General features: G+C 43.1%; 1 protein-coding gene across 1 annotated transcript in view; it reads left to right on the top strand.

Moving 5' to 3' along the window:
- RTN4 (reticulon 4) overlaps positions 1 to 23056 on the top strand; it is a 77819-nt gene extending 54763 nt beyond the window's left edge. The window contains exons 4-9 of the mRNA XM_084829255.1: positions 5310 to 5517; positions 8766 to 8904; positions 20177 to 20246; positions 20837 to 20883; positions 21590 to 21648; positions 22786 to 23056. Of these exons, the coding sequence (XP_084685381.1) occupies positions 5310 to 5517; positions 8766 to 8904; positions 20177 to 20246; positions 20837 to 20883; positions 21590 to 21648; positions 22786 to 22828 (566 nt within the window). The 3' untranslated portion in view covers positions 22829 to 23056. The remainder of the gene's footprint in view (positions 1 to 5309; positions 5518 to 8765; positions 8905 to 20176; positions 20247 to 20836; positions 20884 to 21589; positions 21649 to 22785) is intronic.

Below are 23056 nucleotides of genomic sequence, written 5' to 3'. Positions count from 1 at the left end.
TCTCAGGAGACAGGTAAGGTGGTCTGGTACTCCCATCTCTTTCAGAATTTGCCACAGTTTGTTGTGATTCACACAATCAAAGGCTTTAGCATAGTCAATGAAGCAGAAATAGACGTTTTTCTGGAATTCTCTTGCTTTCTCCATGATCCAGCGAATGTTAGCGATTTGATCTCTAGTTCGTCTGCCTCTTCGAGACCCAGCTTGTACTTCCAATAGTTCTCGGTTCACATACTGCTGAAGCCTAGCTTGTAGGATTTTGAGCATCACCTTGCTGGCATGTGAAATAAGCGCAATTGTACAGTAGTTTGAACACTCTTTGGCATTGCCCTTCTTTGGAATTGGAATGTAAACTGACCTTTCCCAGTCTTGTGGCCACTGTTGAGTGTTCCAAATGTGTTGGCATATTGAGTGCAGCACTTTAACAGCATCATCTTCTAGGATTTTAAATAGCTCGGCTGGAATACTGTCGTCTCCGCTAGCTTTGTTGTTAGTAATGCTTCCTAAGGCCCACTTGACTTCACTCTCGAGGATGTCTGGCTCAAGTTCAGTGACCGCACTATCATGGCTATCAGGGACATTCAGATCTTTCCTGTATAGTTCTTCTGTGTATTCTTGCCACCTCTTCTTACTCTCATCTGCTTCTGTTAGGTTCCTGTCTTCTTTGTCCTTTATCATGCCCGTCTTTGCACAAAACATTCCCTTGAGATCTCCAGTTTTCTTGAAAAGATCTCTAGTCTTTCCCATTCCATTATTTTCTTCGATTGCTTTGCACTGTTCATTTAGGAAGGCCTTCTTGTCTCTCCTTGCTATTCTCTGGAACTCTGCATTCAGTTGGCTATATCTTCCCCTTTCTCCCTTACTTTTCACTTCCCTTCTTTCGTCAGGTACTTGTAAAGCCTCCTCAGACAGCCACCTTGCTTTCTTGCATTTCTTTTTCTTTGGGATGGATTGAGTTGCTGCCTCCTGAACAATGTTATGGATCTCTGTCCATAGTTCCTCAGGCACTCTGTCTATCAGGTCTAATCCCTGAAATCTATTCCTCACCTCCACTGTATATTCATCAGGGATATGATTTAGGTCATACCTGAATGGTTTAGTGGTTTTCCCTACGCTCTTCAATTTAAGCCAAAATTTTGTAAGAAGCAGCTCATGATCTGAGCCACAGTCAGCTCCAGGTCTTGTTTTTACTGACGGTATGGAGCTTCTCCATCTTTGGCTGGAAAGCACATAATCAATCTGATTTCGATATTGACCATCTGGTGATGTCCATGTATAGAGTCGCCTCTTGTGCTGTTGGAAAAGAGTGTTTGCTATGATCAGCGTGTTCTTTTGGCAAAACTCTATTAGCCTTTGTCCTGCTTCATTTTGTACACCAAGGCCATGCCTGCCCGTTATCCTGGTGATTTCCTGACTTCCTACTTTAGCATTCCAATCCCCTATGATGAAGAGGACATCTTTTTTTGGTGTTAGTTCTAAAAGGTGTTGTAGGTCTTCATGGAACTGATCAACCTCAGCTTCTTTGGCCTCAGTGGTTGGTTAGTTACCTGAATGGTTAGTGCCTCACTTTTGTCAAGCCCCTTGAATTACAGCTGAAAGTCCTGACTTCGCTCCCATCTAGGTGTGTTTCCTTTCAACTTCAATGTGGTGGTGTACGGAGGCCAACTGCCAAAACAGTTATCCTTGTTCCAATATTTCTAGCCCTGACTGTATATGGAGGTTTGTTGTTGTTTTAAAGGGGGGGGGGGGCGCTTCAAAACACGTGAGGCCCCACCTGTAGTTTGAAGTGGTAGAGTCTCGCACATGATAGCCACCTCAACAAGAAGCAAGATTTTGTGTGGCACTTTAGAATCCATAAAATGGCAAACAAATCTTCTCTGTTTGTTGATACAGGAAGTGAGGGCGGATGCAATCAGGGTTCCTCATATTCTTTTCCAACTTGATTTGTGGTGATTTGCTGTTTAAAAAAAATCCTAGATTGAGCAAGAAAGTAAATGTGTGCCTACATCCACCTCCTCGAGTTCTTCAGATGCCTAGAAATATAGTCAGAGATCTTCCATATTCTCCAGATCTTCAAATTTTCTAAAAGGGAGAAAAATGTTGGTTAGCACCACAACTTTCACTGGTATTTGTAAATAAATGAAAGAAAAAACCCCCACTACATTTTCCCCTCACATGTTCCAAAGTCAATTATGCTTGTTTAAAGCTGCAGAATATTCAGTGTTTCCTGAGAGATTCTCATCCTAATGAAATTATGGAACTAGTCAATGCTGTTATTCCAACTCTAAACAAGATATTTGCTTTGCGTAAATACCTTTTAGATAATTAAACAGGGAGAGTATAGGGACAGTGTTATGTCATTTTCTCCTCAAATGCAGCTTTTATGTGGTCCTTTTGTCTAAATGCAATGTTTTTTTCCTTTCCCACCCTAAAATCTAAATGTAGAACATGGTATATAGCTCCAAACATACGTTCTACCTTCCAAGGAATTAACAGGGGAAACAGCTATTGGATGATGGCATAAAATATTCCGTGGTAGTCTGGAGGTTTCTTAACTGTGTATTGGTGAGGCAGCAGGCAGTTGCGTATATCAGATGACCTTTGAGTGCCCTAGCAGGAAGTGGAAAGGTTTGCTAGTCAGCTGTGCAAGTTCCAAGTGCATGCAGGCACCACATGCAAGATGGATGCCAGAAGTGGTAAGTGTGTGTGGTGTTCAGACTTGTGTGCTGTGAATTCTTGAGTGAGGCATCTGTTGTTTTTCTTTGCAATCATGACATTGTGGTTTCGTGTATTACTATTATTTTTTGTTGGGGGGTGAAAATGTTCAGGATATATGTAAAAACCTGCAGTTGCAGTTGAAACTGTAGTCTTTAAAAAGAGATTTTAATAGAAAGATTTCAAAGCTCTGTCTTATCCAAACGCTTGCTTTAAAAGCAAAGAGAAACTGTAATTGGATGAGCTGCCTATGGAAGGCATGATGCGGGCTGCTCTATTTTTAGATATGCCAAGTGCGGTCGGTCCTTGCTTACCAAATGTAGTCAGCAGCATTTGCTTCAGAGTAGGCCTGGGTTATTTTGTTCTTTTGAAGGACAGAAATGGTTGTTCCTTCGCATTTTAGACTTTAAATACATTTGCCTCTGGGTTGATGTTGTTTAGACTTTGCCTCTGTCTGTCTGTCTGTCTGTGTCTTTTTTCTCTGTCAGTGGAGTCATTTAGCTTGCATTTTAAAATGAAGTACAAGGTTTTTTTTCTGCAAGCTATCGAAATGTATATTCTAGTAATCAATGATTATATCACCTGTGAAGCGGAAAATAACTTTCTTGTAATTGTTGGCCTTGAGTAAAACAAACAAATAAATAAAACAAACCCCAAGTTTAACTTTTTACACGCGCGCGCGCGCACACACACACACACACTTGAGTTATGGCTTGTATTTGGGAGGCTGTGAATTAAACTTTAGGGATGGGGAAAAGAGGTAATGGCAGAATAACCACAAGATTCACTTACAATTTTCAGCCAACACGAAGCTAGCTATATGTAATTGATGAACTCTGAAGGCAGTCAGTGTTCCTTCCATATGTTTCTTTAATAACTTGCAAACCAGGTGTGTTTAGAATTGGTCCTCTAAGGCTGCATCTTTTGGTCCAGTTTCTTACACACACAAGTATGCTATGTGCCTCTGTAATGGAAGGGAGCCCTCTTCATGTGGCTTCCAATTATAGGTGCGCTTTGCCAAAATGCCCGTGATAATGGAGCCATCTGTCAAGAGAAGGTTGCGTTTGAAAGGCTTTTGATACACATGCAAGCTGATCAATGTTTATGCTGCTCCTATGTTGCGTGTGTTGTTATGGTTTCTTTTTGGGGGGCTATGTTGGTGGGGCGGGGTGGGGGTAGTTCTTGTTTTTAATTGTTAACTGCCTAAGAAAGTAAGACAATGGTGGGATGCAAATATTTCAAATAAAATGTAGCTAAGCACACTCCGTGCGACAAAATCCCATGGAGAGAATTAGACCTGTTTCTTGAATATTGAGGTATTTTTAACATCATGAAATGGTTTGAATATGTGGCCCTGTTCTTTCACAATACTCAGAAATAATTGGGATATCATTAGTATTTTATGTTTTATCAAGAAATGAGATCAAAGCATAATTGCTAGTGCTGCTACACTACTGTTGAATTCCTGTTGAATGTAATATCAAGTGCATATTCCAAATTTTGTGTTTATGTTCTCAGTTTGTGGAACACTGGCTGTCATGACCTGTTGCACTGGAAGACCATAAAGAAGTAGAAATGTAGCATTAAATGGACCTACTCTAGTTTACAGAATATTTTTTGTTAAAGAAAAAAGTGTTCCACCTTTCATCTCAGGAACGCAGAATTGTTTGTTAGTCACACAGCACTTTAATTATTAAGTATGTTAGGTAGAGAAGGCTGTGTGTTGAGTGTCATGACTGGGTCGGGATTTGAACTCCAATCTTCTCCAGTCCAAAGCTCTATGGACACCTCACAGTGAGCTTCATTGCTTGATGTGTGTGGATTTGGACCTGCCCATGTACAAATCCTGCATTCCAATCCTACGCAGTGTTTTGTAGGAGGGTGTGGTTACTAATGTACTCATATCTGCTGCCATTAAAGAAGACCTGCTGGAAATGGGGTTCATTGTACTTTGGCCTTGGCAGAACCTCCAGTGTGAGTAGGGAAAAGGCAGCCTTGAGTCTTTCGAAAACCCTGTCCATACATGGGTAGTGCCAGAGTGCTTGTCCTGCTTGTTCAGGATCCTCAGGACCAAAGGAGCATGATTGTTACTACTGTGCCCCACCGCCTTCCCCAAACCATAAGGGGAGGCAACTTACATTGCTCTGCTGACACCGTAGTGCACTCTTCTGCTACTCTCCTGGGGGCAAGTCTTCCCCTTCCTAGAGGTGTAGGTGAGTAAGCAGTTATGCTCCTGGTGTGTGGCAAAGCCCCATCAGGGTTGAAGTCTTTCTGTTTGGCTCGTCTCTTATCACAGCAATATATGAGGCCAAACAAGCCAGGCACAATTACAATAATTTCCACTTAAACAGGTTACTGTAGTCATCAGGGTATCATGGACTGCATGTACCCTACATTTTTCTTTAAATGCCTTTCGACTTTCAATGCATGAGTAACGCCCAAGCATGCGCTTGTATTTATCCACGCATGTGTATTATTAGTATTGTTGTTGCCATTATCATCATACGCGCATGTGTGTTTTAAAAGTTGGGTTTTATTGCTCTGTGACAATACTGGAGATCAAGCCTTCTAATCTCCTTTCCTTTAAATCTCTCTAGTGGTTGACCTTCTTTACTGGCGAGACGTTAAGAAGACGGGTGTGGTGTTTGGAGCCAGCTTGTTCCTGCTACTTTCTTTAACGGTGTTCAGTATCGTGAGCGTGGTTGCTTACATTGCCTTGGCCCTCCTGTCAGTGACCATCAGTTTTAGGATATACAAGGGAGTTATCCAGGCAATCCAAAAATCTGATGAAGGCCACCCATTTAGGTGAGTGTGTGTGTTTTTCCTCCTACTCACAAATACTGTCTGTTGCTGGGGGGGAGGGAGTGTGAGGCTGTGGTTTTTTGTTTTGCTAATACTTGAGTGTTTTAAAAGGCAGAGTATACCCATTTTGAACTATAGCCTTTGCTTTGTAGTCAGTCTTCATTTGGTCTCGTCTGTAATCAGATTTAAGAGGACATAAGGGGCATGGTAGGAGATGAAACTGTATGCTAGAGTTTGGGTCAGTAAGATCACATGGAGGGGGCAGTGGTGTAGTTGAGTAGTGCTTGCAGCAATGAACCATGTGCAAAGTCTGACACCTCCCAAGTGGATTTACGCATGTGGCCACAGTGAGTTAGTGCCTATGACAGAGATGAAAAGAGCGCTGCGATTGTGCAGGTTTAGTAGCGGTGCATATATGGTCCTCATGAGGCAGTGTCAGTTTCTGCAAAGAGTACTTCCAGGTGACTGTTGCCTTGGCAGTACCCGCCACATACTCCTGTGTGGGCTTGCTGCCGGTGCAGGCAAACTGGGTCTCTGTTTCACTGCTTCACACATCTAGGTTTGCCGAGCATCCACTTGGCAAAGGATGATTAGTTTTTGTATGTTCATCAAGTAAGTGACTTTCCCTCCCAGGTATGTGATTATGTTGAGTCTATCCCAAGTTCCAGTTACCTGGTCTGATACCCTCAGCTCCTTCTACCTTTTGGCTCCTTTTGGCTTCAATGGGTGTGGATCCAGACACAAAGAAATCTCTTCTCATGCCTGAATGATATGAGGGAAATGAAATGTGTTGATACTTACAGTTATTCCATTCTTTCCCTCGGTCATTATGAGCAAGCAAAACTTGGACACTATTGAATTGTAAGCAGTAACTTGCTTCTGACATAGAGCCAAAACTCCTAAATGTGATTGCTCAAAAGTAGGGCTGAATTCAGTGGGGCTTGTTTCTGCACCACAAACCTTAATTTGCAGCTACAGGCTAGCTTCCGGTAATAATACTTAGTGCTTTTCTTAAAATGTTCGTGCAGTTTCTGTAACTGACATCAGCCATGTAAGGCAGGCTGTGGCAAAGAAATAGTGGTTTATCCAAGTCCACCAAAGACTTTGTAGTTCAGCTGACACTTAAGTGGAGACTTGTAGCTTAAACCATTTCTTGCATAACCCAGCTTTTTCTTTTCTGTTCAGGGCAAGTCTCAGTATGGTCATATCTATCCATCCTCCACATATCTCTGATCTTTCCTCTGCTTCGTTTTGGTCAACTCAGTGGACTAACCATATCCTCCTCCTCTTCTTTTCTTTTTTCTTACATCTTGAGTATGTTCCACCCATTCCTTTCTTTTCAGTCTTGTTAAGTGCTGGGTTATGGCACTGAGTAGTTTTGTAGACACTGGGCCCTACTGTTCAGATGGTCTTATTCACTTATGGCTCATTTGGAATGCTACTTGTTTTGATAGGTTTTATTGGAGTGTAGTGATTTTAGTGCTTGAGTTCTATTACTAGTTTTAAAATGTGATGTTGCATGTTGTCTTGGGTTGCTGTGGAACATGAGCAGGAATGTGCTATTGTGGTTGTTTGCGGCTTATGGACTTCCTATAGGCATCTGGTTTGACCACTGTGGATTAGAGTGTTGTACAAGATAACCCTTTGGTCTGATCCAGCACAGCTCTTCTTATGGGTGGCTTGAGGCAGGCAGGCGAGTTATAAATATATATTTTAAAATGTATTGCCAAAGCTTCAATGCAATGGCTGAAAGGGTCCTATCCCGTCTCCTACCCACCTAACCGCCGAAGCTGTGGAGATGCAGAACAGGGCCTCAGCTAACGACCTAAAAGAGCAGACAGGCTCATACTGGAGAAGAACTACCAGTGCTTGGAATTGCATCTGGAGGCAACTGGGAAGGTAATGCAGTTGGCACCATATTGATATTATATGCTGCAGTGATGGGCTTACTTGTTACAGATGAGGAAGCTGAGAAATGGGCTATCAGTTCCATATCCCCTAATACGTGCAGTGTACTGCCCGAGAAATGCCTGCCTCTGCCCCACCCTGTCCACACCCTCCTCTGCTCTGTTGTAGCACAGTAGCTCTTGATGATCACCATGCAAAGTTGCTTGTTCTCTTTCCCTGACCTCTTGTCTCTAGACTATGAACTTTTTAGAGCGTGGCTTGTACTTAAGAATCTGTAAAGCACCCAGCCCCATTTTCTTTTAAGTGATAAAAGATGACAGCACAATGGATTGAGTCAGTGACAAGCTGTTAGTCTAATCCGTTAGGGGTGAAGAAGGTCGCTTTCCAGACACCTCTTTTTGTACAATGAGTGTTGCGTGCCATGCAACATGTACCATTTTGGACCTCCACGTTCAAAATCACATACATTAACAAAAAAAGGACCCTGATGTTTTCGTTCTTCCTATTTCATGTTTACCCAGGAATATCTAAAAGTATTCAAGATTTTCATAATGCTACAAATTGGATAACATAGCCACCTTCAATAACTCCTAGACTAATGTTGGGAAGGAGCATTAATTAATTTTCTGTTCCTTATATTTAGGCTGGAAAATCTGAAAAAATAAGCACTTTCTATTTTATCTGTAGAAATGAGAAAGGACTGGATTTTCATAAGACTTGGGGGCATAAGTTGCATATTTGGCATTGATCCCCAGTTCCCTTCATGCATACCACCTCCTACCATGGGCTGTATTTGGGTGGGATTAATAAGTGGTTAGAGGAATCAGAGTTTTGAAGACCGCTAATGTTGTGGGAAGTGGATTTGCTCAATTAGTTAAAGTTGGTACAGAATAAAAGATAACAGATTATGACAACCAGGCATTCCATTACCGAAGAACCTTCTTTTGGCTGGGTGGGGCCTCTTCTCTAGTTGTATCTAGAGAAAAAGGCACTTGATTTCAGTTGACAAGTCTTTCTTTTAATGTGTGAAGGGCACAGACTTGTGTTTGCCCTTTGCTAGTCAGTTTTAAACTGCTTTGTTTCTACCATTTAAGTGCAGTTTAATTAATTGATCATGCCCAATTCTTTGAAAGAGAAGACACTGAGCTTTTAAGTTCTGCGACTTTGCTGCTTTGAATAATTTAGTGAAGGCCCCATGGTTAGGGCTCGTCCATTTGTACAACGATTCTTGGGTACTGTGACCTTTCCTGTTGTTTCCATTGTGCTCTGACTGAGAGTTTGGAGAGCTTGAAAAGCTCTGGCTGCCATGCAATGTCTCACGAATGGCACTCTTACCTTTCCAGGGCTTACTTGGATAAAGATGTCGCTGTGTCTGAGGAACTTGTCCAAAAATATAGCCATGTTGTGCTTGGCCACCTCAACAACACAGTGAAGGAGCTCAGGCGCCTCTTCCTAGTGGACGACTTGGTGGATTCCCTAAAGGTAAGAGGCTTCCATTCAGCCTTTCTAGAATATATAAATGTTGGCATAAACATATGTGTGTGGCTAGTGGTAGGTAAGGGAATTGCATCCACATTAGCCAGAGGAACTAGCTGAAGATTGCAAAATGGAAGAAAAGCATGTGAACTGGGCAGGGATGTATCTATACTGGTTTTAGAAGTCTGACTGACCACTGGAGGCATTTGGGCCTATTTTGACTTCAGTTGCTTTGTAGCAAAGCTGTTGGCCAGTCATTCCCAATGATGATTCCCATTCGTTATTGTTCAGGTATATTTGAAATGTGCTGCTTTAGAGGTAGGTTGCTGCTAAGAGTTGATAAATTTATACACAGACGATACCATCAGTACCTATACTATAAGGAGGGGAGTACATGCCACAAAAGAGAGTGGCATGTGAAAGTGTAAATATGGTTGGTTTGTTTTCAGTGAGTAGATGGTATATGGTGTGTGCATGTGAGAAAGAGAGACTGTGCTTTCCTTTCAAGCCTCTTGTCCCGCTGGACTCTTGCATATGGGTGCAGTGTTTTCGTATCTCACTTACAACCTGGTAATCAATCGTGTGACCTGGGTCTGCATGCATTGCGTTTTATATGTGTAACCTCAATGCAGATATTATGTCCATGCATGGATATCTGGGGTCTCTCTCTCTCAGTCTCTCTCCCCCCCGCCCCCCGCTTCTCCCATACATAGTCTCTATGTGCTGTGAAGTTTGTCTCATCTGGTAGGCCATCATCATGGTGAAATGGAGTGTTTGGAAAAGATACCTCAGATCCTTTTGATGGTAAATGCATAAACCAGTGACTTTCATTAATCTATTCCTGATGCAAATACTTTTCATGTGTCTTTTTGTTGTTGGTGGTGTTGGTATTTAGTGATTTTGTTTAAGTAAAGATTCATTTTACTCAGCCTCTTCTTAGTTGGGGAAAAGGCTTGGATTCAACTGAAGTGTGCACAAAAAAAAAAAAAAAGTGTTGCTGTGAAAAATTACATTTGACTGTCTGCAAGTTCTTCATTATTGTCCTAGACTGATGTGTAGTCTCCAGTGCCTTTCTAGCTCTTTGAATTCTTTCTCTGCTGATCTTGAAAGCTTCCAAAGACTTACATAACCATGTTGGCTTACATGATGTGGAGTACATAGGAAGTGCCTCCGAAATAGAAAAAGAAGTCTGTCATGCTGCCCGGTGGTTAAAGCGGGCTCTGGGTGGTGTACAGGCTGTGACCATAGAGATGGCAGGCTAGAGCATCTATACTTCCAACAATGCTCTAGCCGGCATGGGCTTTATCTGTGGTTGCCGGCTCATCATGATGGATGGAGCGGCTGGTGCGCGTGTTTTCGTGGTGCAAGGGCCGCTGGGATCACTGGCGGTGGTAGGAGGGTGGTTACGGTAACTACGGAGGAGAGTGGTTATGGGAACCACGCGGTGCCATGTAGTTCCCAGTCATGTGACAGGCAAGCATGTTGTGGTTACACTACCCCCCCTGCCCTCCATAGTTACCCTAACCACCCTTCCCCCATACACTTCTGAACAGACCCATTGTGTGGTACTTTGGGCTGCTATGGTTGGGCACCACCCCAAGAGGGAGGTTAAAGGGAATTGTTTAGTTACAGCTACAGGGATAGTGTGTGGTTGGCTTTGGATTTCCCATCTGCAAAAATACTGTTTTGAATACAACTTTGCAACTTTCTGCCACTGGAGCATTCCAGTTGAGAAGTAGGTGGTTGACAGTGATCTGAGCAAAGTTTTCCAGTTTCCATAGAAGCACCTCTATGACCGGCTTCAACAGCCCTGGAGTTGGCAGAGTTGAAGAATCCAATGTCTCCTTATCAGAGAGCGTTAGTCACTGCCTGACACTCGTGCTTAATGATTATGGCTATCTCTTTTGCTTTATTGACTGTGTGGCTGAAGTTACTAGCTGGTGACTTTCGGGAGCTGGAATTTCAACTCCCTGACTTGTACTTTTGTTGATGTTTCTTACTTGGGAACAAGGCAGTGGGCCAGTTCACTCGATCAAAACAAGCCACCGTGGCTTGAACAAGCCACCATGGCTTGTTGTGAGCCGCAGTGCCTGCCGCTGTGTGCTGGATGTGATTTGCATAATGGGCATTGCCTCCCCCACCTCCATCTCACTGCAAGTGTTGTGTATTGTACTTTCCTGGCTGGAGAGGCTGGTGGTAGAGGGGTGCTAAATGGCACTGGATGGAAATACGTGGAGTGTGTCCATTCAGCATTGCACAACTGCTGGGAGAGAGAGAGGAGGGGCAAGGCCAAGGAGGATAGGATCTAAAGGCACCATGGGCCAGTGGTGCCCCGTTTCTGCCTGCATCAAATGGACATGTCCTCCATTAATTTATCTAATCCCCTTTTAAAGCCATTGGCCATCACTCTGTCTTATAGCACCGAATTCCATAATTATGTGTAGTGAGATGTAATTCTCTGTTCTTTCTACCGTGAACTTTTACTGCCCATCAGTTTCCTTTGGTGACTCTGAGTTCTGGTATTGTCAGAAGGGGCAAACCATTCTGTACCCAGTTTTCTCCACGCCATTTGTAATTGCATAAACCTCTTATGTCTGTGGGCCAGATTAGGCCAGGGCTTCCAGCTGCCCATACCTACTATAAACACAATATACACAGCTTTAGGGTGCAGTCCCATCGGGATAGGCGGCCACCTCCGAAATTGGAGGTGACTGCCTATCTGGTAAAGGGCAGGAGCAGCGTGGAGGGGATCTTCCCCTCTGCGCTTCAGCCGCCCTGCATTTGCGGCCAGACAGCTGATTTCGGCTATCTAGCCACGGGAAGTCAGAGTGGGGGCGGAGGGGGGATGCTGGATGATGCAAAGAAAGCGTTGGAAAGGCACTTCCGCCCTTCCCCAGGAATGCCCCATTTTCGCTGCTCCGCGCACTTCTTACAAGCATGGAGCGCAGGGCCAATCTGCACTATGAGGCAGCACGGGAGGGGGTGGAGGTCATTCTCGGGAACCGACCTATCTTATGGCCATCTAGCCACTAACTAGGATTACACCCTTAGAGTCTTTTTGAGGCCAAATCTGTGTAAAGGTCTTTTTACTTTGGAAGGGGACAAGAGATTCCCCTGAAGAAGGGTCTCATACATAGCCTGAAATGTGTTGAGATGTTTTGATGGTTTGGGATTGATGTTCTCTGCGGTTTATAATCCCTCTGGCATCACCTTCCACTGTAGTTTAACCTGGGAAATGTCTGCAGTCAGTGCATATGCCGCATTCCAGCCTCTGTATCATTAGTGGAGAATGAGTGTCTGCATTCCCTAGATTGGGAAACCAGACGACCTCATGCCAGCCTCATGCATTGGAGGAACAATTCAGCAGCTGCCCGAGCAGTTTGCTAGGTGGAGAGATGGCAGGGGTTCCCAGCTGTGCCATGATGGGTTTCCTTTGTTTGCATAACTAGCCCCGGAATCCTGCAGTTTGAAACCAGGGGGCTTGCTGAATCTGCAAACAGCTGCAGAGGGGTTAGTCATATTATGGTTTTAGCATGATCTGGTATGGCTCACGCTAAACAAGTTGGATGTCTCTTACTCCCACAAATACACAAATATATACAGAATGGAACAGGCCTATGCCACTTGGACATACAAGAATTTCACATATGAGGTGAATCCTTGGGTAGTTCTTCCTAATAAGCTGTAAATAAATCATGCCAGGCAGAGCCCTGTTCTGTTTCAGAGGAGTAGTCCTGTTAGTCTATCACAGCAAAAACAATAGAACCCTACAGCACCTTAAAGGCTAACAGATTTATTGTGGATGTAAGACAGTCTTCCCTAATCTGGTGCCCTCCAGAAACCTTGGACTGCAGCTGCTAGCATAACTAGCCAGCATGTCCACTGGCCATGCTGGGTGGGAATTACGGAATTTGCACATCTGGAGGGGGGATGCTGGATGATGCAACCACATCTGGAGGGCACCAGGTTGGGGAAGGGTGACATAAACTGTTTTGAATTACTGTTGCATGTGATGATGTGGGCTTTAGTCCACGAAAGCATATGACCCAATCAGTCTTAGTAATTTAGGTGCCACGACACTCGTGTGTGTGTGTGTGTTCTATAGGGTCTTTAAACTGTGTTAAGAGTTAACATTGTGCTTTTCAGTGTTGGGTTTTGAATTGATAGTTACTATTGCTAAATATAGCAGGAGTCACTTCGGGTGTGATCTACAGATTAGATATTGGTTTAATGCCATTGAGCCCAGTGTGACTAAAGCTTGATTGACACATTACTACAGTGGTGTGGGGTCTGCTTCCCATGGCTGCTTCCTATGTGCTCAGTTAACTATATGGGAGAATCACACGTGCAGGGTGAACTAGACACTCTTTTTTTACATGAATGCATGTCTCTCTCTGGAGTGGCATTGGAAGCCACAGGGAAGCAGTTCCCGAACCATTGCAGTAATGTGCAAACTGGGTCACCAAGTGGAAGTATGTAGTCAGCAAGCATTTTGGGGATTACTTCATTACTTTATTGCAGATCCCAAATAACTGTTGGGTTGTCATAGGTTCACGTACTTGAGCCTCTCTGATCTTCCTATAGGGTGCACACTGTCATATCTATGAATAATTCTTCTTAGGCTTACAACTTCTAAAAAGATAGAGGTGGGCTTTTGCCTGGAAAGAGAGATGGTTATAATATCTGAGACAATGCAATACAGGAAGCTGGTTCTGAGACAGGCCCAAGAACTGCTGAGACAGACCTCCTGTTTGTAGCTTTGTCTTGGCTTGCTGTATATGCAAGACTTGAATTCAGTTTCCAAAAGACGGGCTGGTTTTAAAATCAAAGACTTCAGTGGCTTTTAAAAGCCAATGTGACAAGCTGCCACAAATCAGAGGAAAAAGGAAGTTTCCATCTCCTTTGAGGAAAAGGCAAGCTTATGCATCAAGAAATGTTTTAAATATGGACACTTTGCATTTCCTGGTCATATCTAGAGATGTGAAGGCCTAGAAAAAAAACTGGAAAAAATTCAGGGGAAAAAGGTATATATTGTTACCCTGCCTTTACTCCCCCAAAATGATTTCTAAAGACTATGTAATAAGAACAGTTGTATAGAAAGACTAGAGATGTTAAATGTCCAGAAATAATGAAGCCATGGGGAAAAACGTTTTTTTTAATCCTTTCGGTAAGATTCCCAGCATAGTTATTCTTTCATTCCTTATGAAAATTATTGATCTAAAAAGTATATTGTACTGATAAACATCTATCAGTTTCCCAATATGTGAGTAGAGTCACCATTGTGCATTCTTGACAATAAATGTGCATTCTTAACAGTTTGGGTTTTGTTCTATAGAGTCCTGTGTTTCTTGATGCTGTAGGAGTCATTTAATTTTCTAATCTGTTTAGACAATAATTACACATTTACTGAGTTTACTTTTAAAAGTTTTAAAATATAATGATAATTTTATGAGCAAACTAGTTGTACGTAAAATATCTTTAGGAACAGAAAGGCTGCTTTATGTTCCTAAAGCAGCCCTCCCCAACTTGGTACCCTCTGGATGTTTTGAACTACATCTCCCAGCATTCCTGACCTTGGCCATGCTGCCTGAGACTGATCGGAGCTGAAGTCCAAAATATCTGGAGGGCACCAGGTTGGGGAAGGCTGTCTTAAAGCAACAAAATGACTTTAGATTTGTGAAGAATGCTAAAAACAATAAGTATTGCTAATTTTCCACTTCCCCCCAAATTTCCATTTTTCCCCATGGCCTCAAAATTTCTGGAAATTTTACATCTCTAGTCATGTTGAAGACTATATAACAACTTTCATCTGGCAAAGTGGGCTGGGTCCACAAAAACCTATGTCATAATAAATGTGTTCATCTGTAAGCTGCCATTAGACTGTGTTTTTTTTTTTCTGCCAAGACTAAAATAGTTACCCCTCTGGAGCATATAGAACAACTGTGGGGTTCATAATGTAGTACATATGCCAGGAAGAGTGTTTTTTTCTTGAGTCTTCCGATGGTGCTGTGAACTCTGTGTTACAAAATAAGTCAGAGCTCTGCACCAAAGCAAGATTTCATAATCTTAATTTCTATAACTTTTTTTAACTACTTCCATCATTCTCTCCTAAGCACAGTGTCACATAGTGAATTGAGCCCAAGAATGCTTAGCTATGGACTCCTGTGATGTCTGAATTTTAAAAAAAAAAATGTTTTCCAATCAGATGGAAAAGCCAGAATTTAAAACCATGCTTTGAGGTGGGTTTACAAACCATATCTTTCACTAATTGTGGTTTGATGTGATGTCCAAATTGGCAAACTATAGTTCTGGCCATCACTCCTGCTCCGGAAGTTGCTGCTCCATGGAGACAAGAATGAACTCATGAAGCCAAGTGCTGAGAGGATGGAGAACAAAATCAGTTAAGCATCTCTGAACCATGGCTTTCCTATTGTGTGTTTGGAAGCTCAAACCAAAATATGCAACATGTCCCTGAGATCAGCCTCTATACCAGAGAACTGGAAGATGGCCAATGTAACACCAATTTTCAAAAAGGGATCAAGGGGGAAATTACAGGCCCGTTAGCTTAATGTCTGTTCTGGGTAAATTGGTTGAAGGCATTATTAAAGATAAAATTAGTAAGCATATAGAAGGACAAGCCCTGCTGAAAAAGAATCAACATGGCTTCCACAAAGGTGAGCCCTGTCTCACTAACCTTGTAGAGTTCTTTGGGAGTGTCAATAAACATGTAGACAGGGGTTATCCAGTAGACATTGTTTACTTGGACTTCCAAAAGGCTTTTGACAAAGTCCCTCACCAAAGATTCCTGAGCAAACTTAGCAGTCATGGAATAAGAAGACAGGTCCTCTTATGGATCAATAACTGATTAAGGAACAGAAAGCAGAGAGTAGAAATACATGGTAATTCTCCCACTCGAGGGAAGTAAATAGTGGGGTCCCACAGGGATCTGTATTGGGACCAGTACTTTTCAACCTGTTCATAAATGAAGTGGCCATGTTTGCAGATGACACCAAATTATTTAGAGAGGTTAAAACAAAAAGGGATTGTGAAGAGCTCCAAAAGGATCTCTCCAAACTGGGAGAATGGGCATCTAAGTGGCAAATGCAGTTCAGTGTAAGCAAGTGTAAAGTGATGCATGTTGGGGCAAAAAATCCCAACTTCAAGTATAGCCTGATGGAATCTGAGCTAGTGGTGACCGCCCAGGAAAGAGATCTTGGGGTTGTGATGGACAGCTCAGTGAAGATGTCAACCCAGTGTGCGGCCGCTGTAAAAATAGGCCAACTCCATGTTAGGCATAATTAGGAAAGGAATTGAGAATAAAACTGCCAATATGATACTGGCCCTATACAAATTGATGGTGCGACCACTCTTGGAATACTATGTCCAGTTCTGGTCACCACACCTAAACAAATATATTGTACAGCTGGAAAAAGTGCAGAAAAGGGCAACTAAAATGATCAAAGGGCTGGAGCAGCTCCCCTATATGAGAAGGTTACAACAGCTGGGATTATTTAGCTTGGAAAAAAGGAGGGTAAGGGGAGACATGATAGAGGTCTACAAGACTATGCATGGTGTGGAGAATGTGGATAGGGAGACATTTTTTCCCCTCTCTCAAAATACTAGAACCCAGGGTCATCCTATGAAGCTGATTGGTGGGAGATTCAGGATAGATAAAAGGAAGTCCTTCTTCACATAGTGCATAGTTAAACTATGGAATTTGCAACCACAGGATGTAGTGATGGCTACCAATTTGGATGGCTTTAAAAGGGGGTTGGACAAATTCCTGCAGGAAAAGGCTATCAATGGCTACTAGTCCTGATGGCTATGTGCGACCTCCAGTACCAGAGGCATTGAGCCTATGTACACCAGTTGCCGGGGAACATGGGTGGGAGGGTGCTGTTGCGCTCATGCCCTGCTTGAGCATTCCTGGTCAACAGCTGGTTGGCCACTGTGTGAACAGAATGCCTGAGTAGATGGACCCTTGGTCTGATCCAGCATGGCTCTTCTTATGTTCTTAACCATAGTTTGGGTTCTTACCTCTGGTTAGTATCTATCATGGCTTGGGATGCTATCTGCATTGGTCATCAGAGCTGCAAGGAGTTATGCAGGATGCTCAGCCCCTACCCTCTAGCCATCACAAACGATCTTCGGCAATCCGTCCTGCATCTTAAGACTTCAGGTATTGCCTACAGACTTTCAAGCATATTTTCACAGCCATAAGGTCCAGAAACTCATTCTTTTAAAAAGGGAAGGGGGAGTTGAGAGAGCAGGATTCTCAGTAACCCGAATCCTGCGTCTAGTACCACATTCTGTACTTTTTCTACACTTGCACCATATTGGAGGGATATATGCAGTTGTGATTAGAGCTTACAGTGTGCAATCGAGCTTACAGTGTGCAATCGTTGCTTATGTTGGCTGAGGTCCAAAGGACCAACTGACACATAGAAAAGAACTGTGTACAGTGGGTGGTGAGGTGGTCAGTGGAGTCTTTTTTCTTTGTCACTGATAAGCCAAAGCTGCTATTCATTTTTTAAAAGCCGCCTTCTTCAACTGTTGAAATCGTAATGGTGGAAAATGAGGACCCCAGCTACTTACAGGGTTCTTTTTGCATGTGCTTAAATAGCTTCTTTGGATTGCATGAGAGCATGTTGTCCATGTGACAAGTTATCTGATCAACTGGGCGTGTGGACAGTAGTCCACAAATTTTGACTGGCTTTATAGAAGCTAACAGAATGGGCCGTGTGTGTGTCTTGTGTGATGTTGTGCTGAGTCTTCGTCCTCCCCAGGGCTGCTGATGCCCTGCACACTTGCAGCAGTGAGTCTGCCTTTCTGCTGTGCTGCACTTGCCAGATCAAAGTGCATCTGCAGACCTTGTGCACCTTGTGAAACTTGCCTGTCTTGAAATGATAGGGTGAATAAACTCTTCTTAGATCACCGACAGGCTGGGGTACAATAGCATATTCATTCACTGAGTACATTTATATCCCACTTTCTTCCATCGTGGCCCTCAAGGCAGCAAAGATGGGGCGGCGGGGAGGGGCAGTTTCCCGGTGGTCTCCCATCCAGGCACTGACCAGATCCAGCCCTGCTTAGCTTCAGCAAGGTGACTGTGTCCTGTGCCTTCTGACTATGCTCTAGGTTAATATTACTTCAACTGAATATGTAAACTTCTCCTTTAGCTCATAACCTAGCTGGCAAGGACACCCGGTTGGCACAAAATTTTCAAAATGGATTGAAAACTAAATTTTGTCAGAATACAATAAGTTCCTTGTCATTCCCCTTGGCAAATATTTTTTGTGATTGTGCAAATCTCCATCTCCCCCAGAGGGTTTCCAGATCCCTGGAACAAATTTTGAGGGTGTGCAGGGGGCTGCGGGACTGGAGAGTTGAAATTGCCCTGCCTTCCAGGTTCCACTAATGGAAGCATTTCCGTCTGTGGAATTCAACCCTAAAGTTTGTTCTTTGTTACAGTTTCAAGGCTTGCAATCTCCTTTGAACACTACTGGTTAAAAAAACAGGGCATAAATAAGGATTGTGCAAATGTGTTCTTACTCATTTTGATCAGATAACCCTATCCCTATTGAATGTTTAGGAGTGGAAAGCAGCTGTGCTTTCACACTGGTGATTCAGCACTCCCATTGGGTTTCTGTTCCCCCACCCCTGTCCACTGTTACTTGGCAAGTAGATTGTCTTATCTCTTCTGAGATTATCTGTGGGCCAGGATGGTTCTGCCTTTACAGATCTTGGAACATGTTGGTCTGCTTCTCCTTTTTTTCATGTTACATTTAGCATAGTAAAGCCATCACAAAGTGCTTCACTTCTCCTTCCTCCCCCCACTTGTCAATTTCATATGGTTAGGGTTTCACGTTTGCAATTAAGGACTTGCCTAGTTGCTTAGGGATGGTAAAATATTTGCCTCTAGATGAGCAGGAGAGTCTTCATTCTCCTTTCTAGTCAAAAAGAGCTGCTGGCTCATGAAGGCTGGATGATAGAGGCCATAGAGCATGCACAACCCCTGGGGGTCTCGGGTTAAAATGATTTTGATTAGCAGGACTGAGAGAGGCTCTAGCCCTCAGATCTTGTGGAGCTTCTGAGCTAGATGGACTAGGGGTCTGGCTTGATATATGGGAGCAGCATATATTGACAGCCCTGAGCTCAGCCTCCATAAAAATTGTGTAGAGCTGCTTTATTCCCTTCGAGGTGCAAGGCATTCTCAGCCCTGCTCCTGCCATTAGCACCAAGTCACAGAGAACCAAAACAGAACTGAGGGCTGTCTGGCCATTGGAGGGGGCTGACTTGTCTGAGAAGGCACCGCAGTGGAGCATGCCTGGAGGAGTTGAGGAGTCGCTCAGCCTAGTGAGGGTGCAGTGTTCGAGGAGCTGCCTTGAGAGGGTTGTACCCTTAAAGGTGGCCTAAACATACTTTTAAATAAATTAAATAAATACTTTAAAATACATTTTTAAATTAAAAAACCCTTTAATTTACAAGGCCATAATAATCAGAGCTGGTATTTGTCACAGCACCGAAATTCATGTCTAGGGTGCTTTTCTTCTTTGTACCAGTTCTTGCTGCTTGGAGGATATCTTCTAATGAAACATTCCCCATGTGATACTGACATAAGAACACCTCAGGGTGACTTTAACCATATCAAAATAGCATGGATATTGGGCTCAAATCTGACTGCAGAGCAGAAGAGGTTGAGCCTGCCTCACTGGTTCTCTTTCACTGCTGTAGAACTTGAACCTGTTTTGGGTGGAAATGACCACCTGAACCATGGAGAGACGGAGAAGATATTAAATGCTCTAAGCCTCTCGTCATTCCTGACTTGGCCTGAATACTGACTGGGGACCTCAAAGCTAAAGGCTGCAGATCCCATTACAAGTCCTTTTGGCTATAATTATCTCTGACATACAGAGATTGAAGTGTTACCTTTTTGCTACTTGATCTTTCCATGTTGCCTTCAGAGAAGTCATTTCAATGAAGTCCATCTAAGAGTTGGAACAATCTACAGTTGCCAAGGGGATGATGCCGAAAATGATATCTCTGTGGTGGGCTTCCCACTTCATATCCACAGCACTTTAGAATGGTTTGCTGTGCTGGTGGATCCCACATGGGGAATCTCCAAGCCCTGTCTGGTAGCAGGCAGGCATGTGGATTAAGAGTGTGGAGATTCTCTGTATGTCAGCCGCCAGCGCTGATTGTAATGCGTGCTCTGCTCCAGTTCTAATTTGAAGTTGTACATCCTGCATTCTCATTCAGCTTCCTCTTTTTCTTTCAGTTTGCAGTGTTGATGTGGGTGTTCACCTATGTTGGTGCCTTGTTCAATGGTCTGACATTACTGATACTGGGTAAGTTGGTCCTTTTTATGTTGCACTAAACAATATCCAAAACATTCTTGAGAAATGATAAGAAAGCATTGATGACTGTTTTAATGTTGGCATAACATAGCAGCATTGGAATAGAGCATCCGTCTCCAGCTTGTGCCCTGCAGATGTTCTGGCCAATGATCAGGAATGCTAGGAGTTGTAGTCCAAAACATTTGCGGAGCACCTGATTGGGGAAGGCTGGAAAAGAGAAATAAAAGTGGCGAAGGAGTCCTGGATCTAATAGGGAGAGTTCTAGGGATTGAACAAGTTAATCTTAGGGCAGGGGTGCAGAACCTTAGGTCTGGGGTCCTAATCCAGCCCTCTGGGTGTCCTAGTCTGGACCTCCTGGGTTTCCCACATAGCAATGCCCCTTTCTCACTGTTTCTCTGCAGACATTGTGTATTGGATCTGGACGGTGTGGATTCTTCTCCCTGTTTTAAGATTTATTTTGTTTGCAATGGTCACATACTATTTTGAAAGATGGATTAACTCATCTTCCTTGCCACTCAGCTAATGAAAACTTTCAGCAACTCTGCATGTTTCTAGACTTAAATCTGTTGTTGCTTTTCCAGCTCTGATTTCACTCTTCAGTATTCCTGTTATTTATGAAAAGCACCAGGTGAGTGTACAGTGTGGCATTTTCTGAAAGTTTGGCAAAGATGAAATGTTTAATTGAGATATTAAAAATAATAAGATTGAGAAAGCTCTGCAAAACACAATCCCCCCTTCCCATTGATCTACTTAGCTCTTGCTGCTCTTCTGGTAGGTTTAAGTAAGTCTAGAGGGTGTCCCTCTTAAGCTGACTTGGCAGGATTTCTTGGTTGGGAAACTACGTTGGAGCTGATCAACTCCAAATGACCTGCTTCAGGGACTTTGCAAGGCAGAGAGTTAGATTGGAGTGGGGAAGACTGAAGCTTTCAGAGAATGGGCTAGCAAAACCACACCATTCTAAGTAAACAGAAAATGGCTTTTGTCCCACATATAATGAATACTCCCCCTAGATGGTCTTTAGCACTGACTTCAAATTTATATTTTATTTATATCCTGTCTTTCTACCTAGCAGGTACACAATGTGGATTAATCATAAAACTAAAACCATCTCATACAAAACAATATACTTTAAGAACAAAACCCTTGCACACTTTTGAAATAGATAAAGCACCATAGGAGGAATATGAATAATCTCTTTTGTTTACTATCCCCCCACCCCCCACCATGCTCAGCATTCCTCAATTATTAAAATATCATAGCCAGGGACATGTGCTAATACATTGCAGTTCAAATCTCATTGAAGTGGTAAATCTTTCTTTGCTTTTACAATTCAGGCTCAAATTGACCATTACGTGGGACTTGTGAACAAGAATGTCAAAGATGCAGCGGCAAAGTGAGTGTACTGAAATGGGAAGATAATTTAAAAATGGCTATCTTTAAATAGTATTGTGAAAGAACACTGTGTAAAAACCAAGCATGTTTTTTTCTAGTGTGGTTAAAGTATCTGATGAACTAGTTAATTCTGGTATAAATAATTTGATTAATTATAGATTTGCTTTGGAATTTGCTAAATATTAGGGTGGATGGGCTTGTTTCTACGAAACAATTTAAAGATGGGGTATGTGACTGTATGCGACCTTGGCGTCAGTCCCGGTGATCATGGTCCTGACACCTGTTTATCAAAGTCTGTTATGACAGCCTTTTCCAACCTGGTGTCCTTGAGATGTTTTGGGCTATAGCACGCAGCATTCCTGACCATTGGCCATGTTGGCTGGGGCTGATGGGAGTTGAAGTCCAAAACATCTGGCGGGCACCAGGTTGGGGAAGGCTGCCTTATGTTCACAGGATGTTGGGGAGGTGGGCATCCAGCTGGGATGGTTTTATGACATGTGAAAATCCCCTCAGGGGTTGAAGGACTTGCACATTATCATGGGACTGACCCCTTGAGATGCCATTTGCCTTAGATCTTACAGAATTGGCTCCACCCATATGTGATTTTAGCAGACTCAGCGTCTATCTCCAGACATCGTAGGAATAACTAGGAGGATTCAAGTAGCACTTGTGTATCCTCCTTTTATGCTTCCAGTGTCATAGCTGAAAGCAGAGACTTGTACGTCTCCTCTCCAGAGGGATGGATATGAATTAGATGTTCATATTAAACTTGCACACTTCTGCTGAGAAGTGCAAAAAGGTGGTATGCAAACACTCACCATTCCTGTTCAGCGCTTCTTGTAACTTTCAAAACTACCCTCCCTGAGGCTTCTCACTATATCTGAGGTTAGGAAGAAACACATATCAGCTCCCAATTGAGCAGAGCCCCTCGTTCTGTCTCTCTCTCTCTCTCTCTCTCTCTCTCTATCTTTGCTCTGCAGGGACTTCCCTGCATCTTGTCTACCTGCAGTTGTGGATTGGGCTACTTAGTTTGATCTGTGGAGGGTTGGAAGGCATTGGATAAAATAGGCGATATCAAATTTATTCTGTGCATATTCCTCATATATTAAACTGGCTTGTTTTTCTGTTTCTTTTACAGGATCCAAGCTAAAATCCCTGGACTGAAGCGCAAAGCTGAATGAAAAACCTGAAGCAACTTTTATTAAAATAGGAGTTTGTCTTTTAAGTGGGGAGGGGAGGCATATTCATTTGGATTATGTGGGGCGGGTCAGGGAATAGCAAAACCTTGACATTGCAGTGCAATTTCACAGATCTTTATTTTTTAGCAACGCAGTGTTTTGAGGGTGGGGGGAAATAACCTGTTCTTGACTGCCATGTGTGTTCATCATAAGTATTGTAAGCTGCTATGT

This window comes from Heloderma suspectum, chromosome 1 (genome assembly GCF_057233095.1).
Source record: "Heloderma suspectum isolate Gila_16-S chromosome 1, 16-S_ref, whole genome shotgun sequence".
NCBI classification, from domain to species: Eukaryota; Metazoa; Chordata; class Lepidosauria; order Squamata; family Helodermatidae; genus Heloderma; species Heloderma suspectum.
Note: the sequence above shows the minus strand (reverse complement) of the source record. Positions and strands in the feature narration are given on the sequence as shown.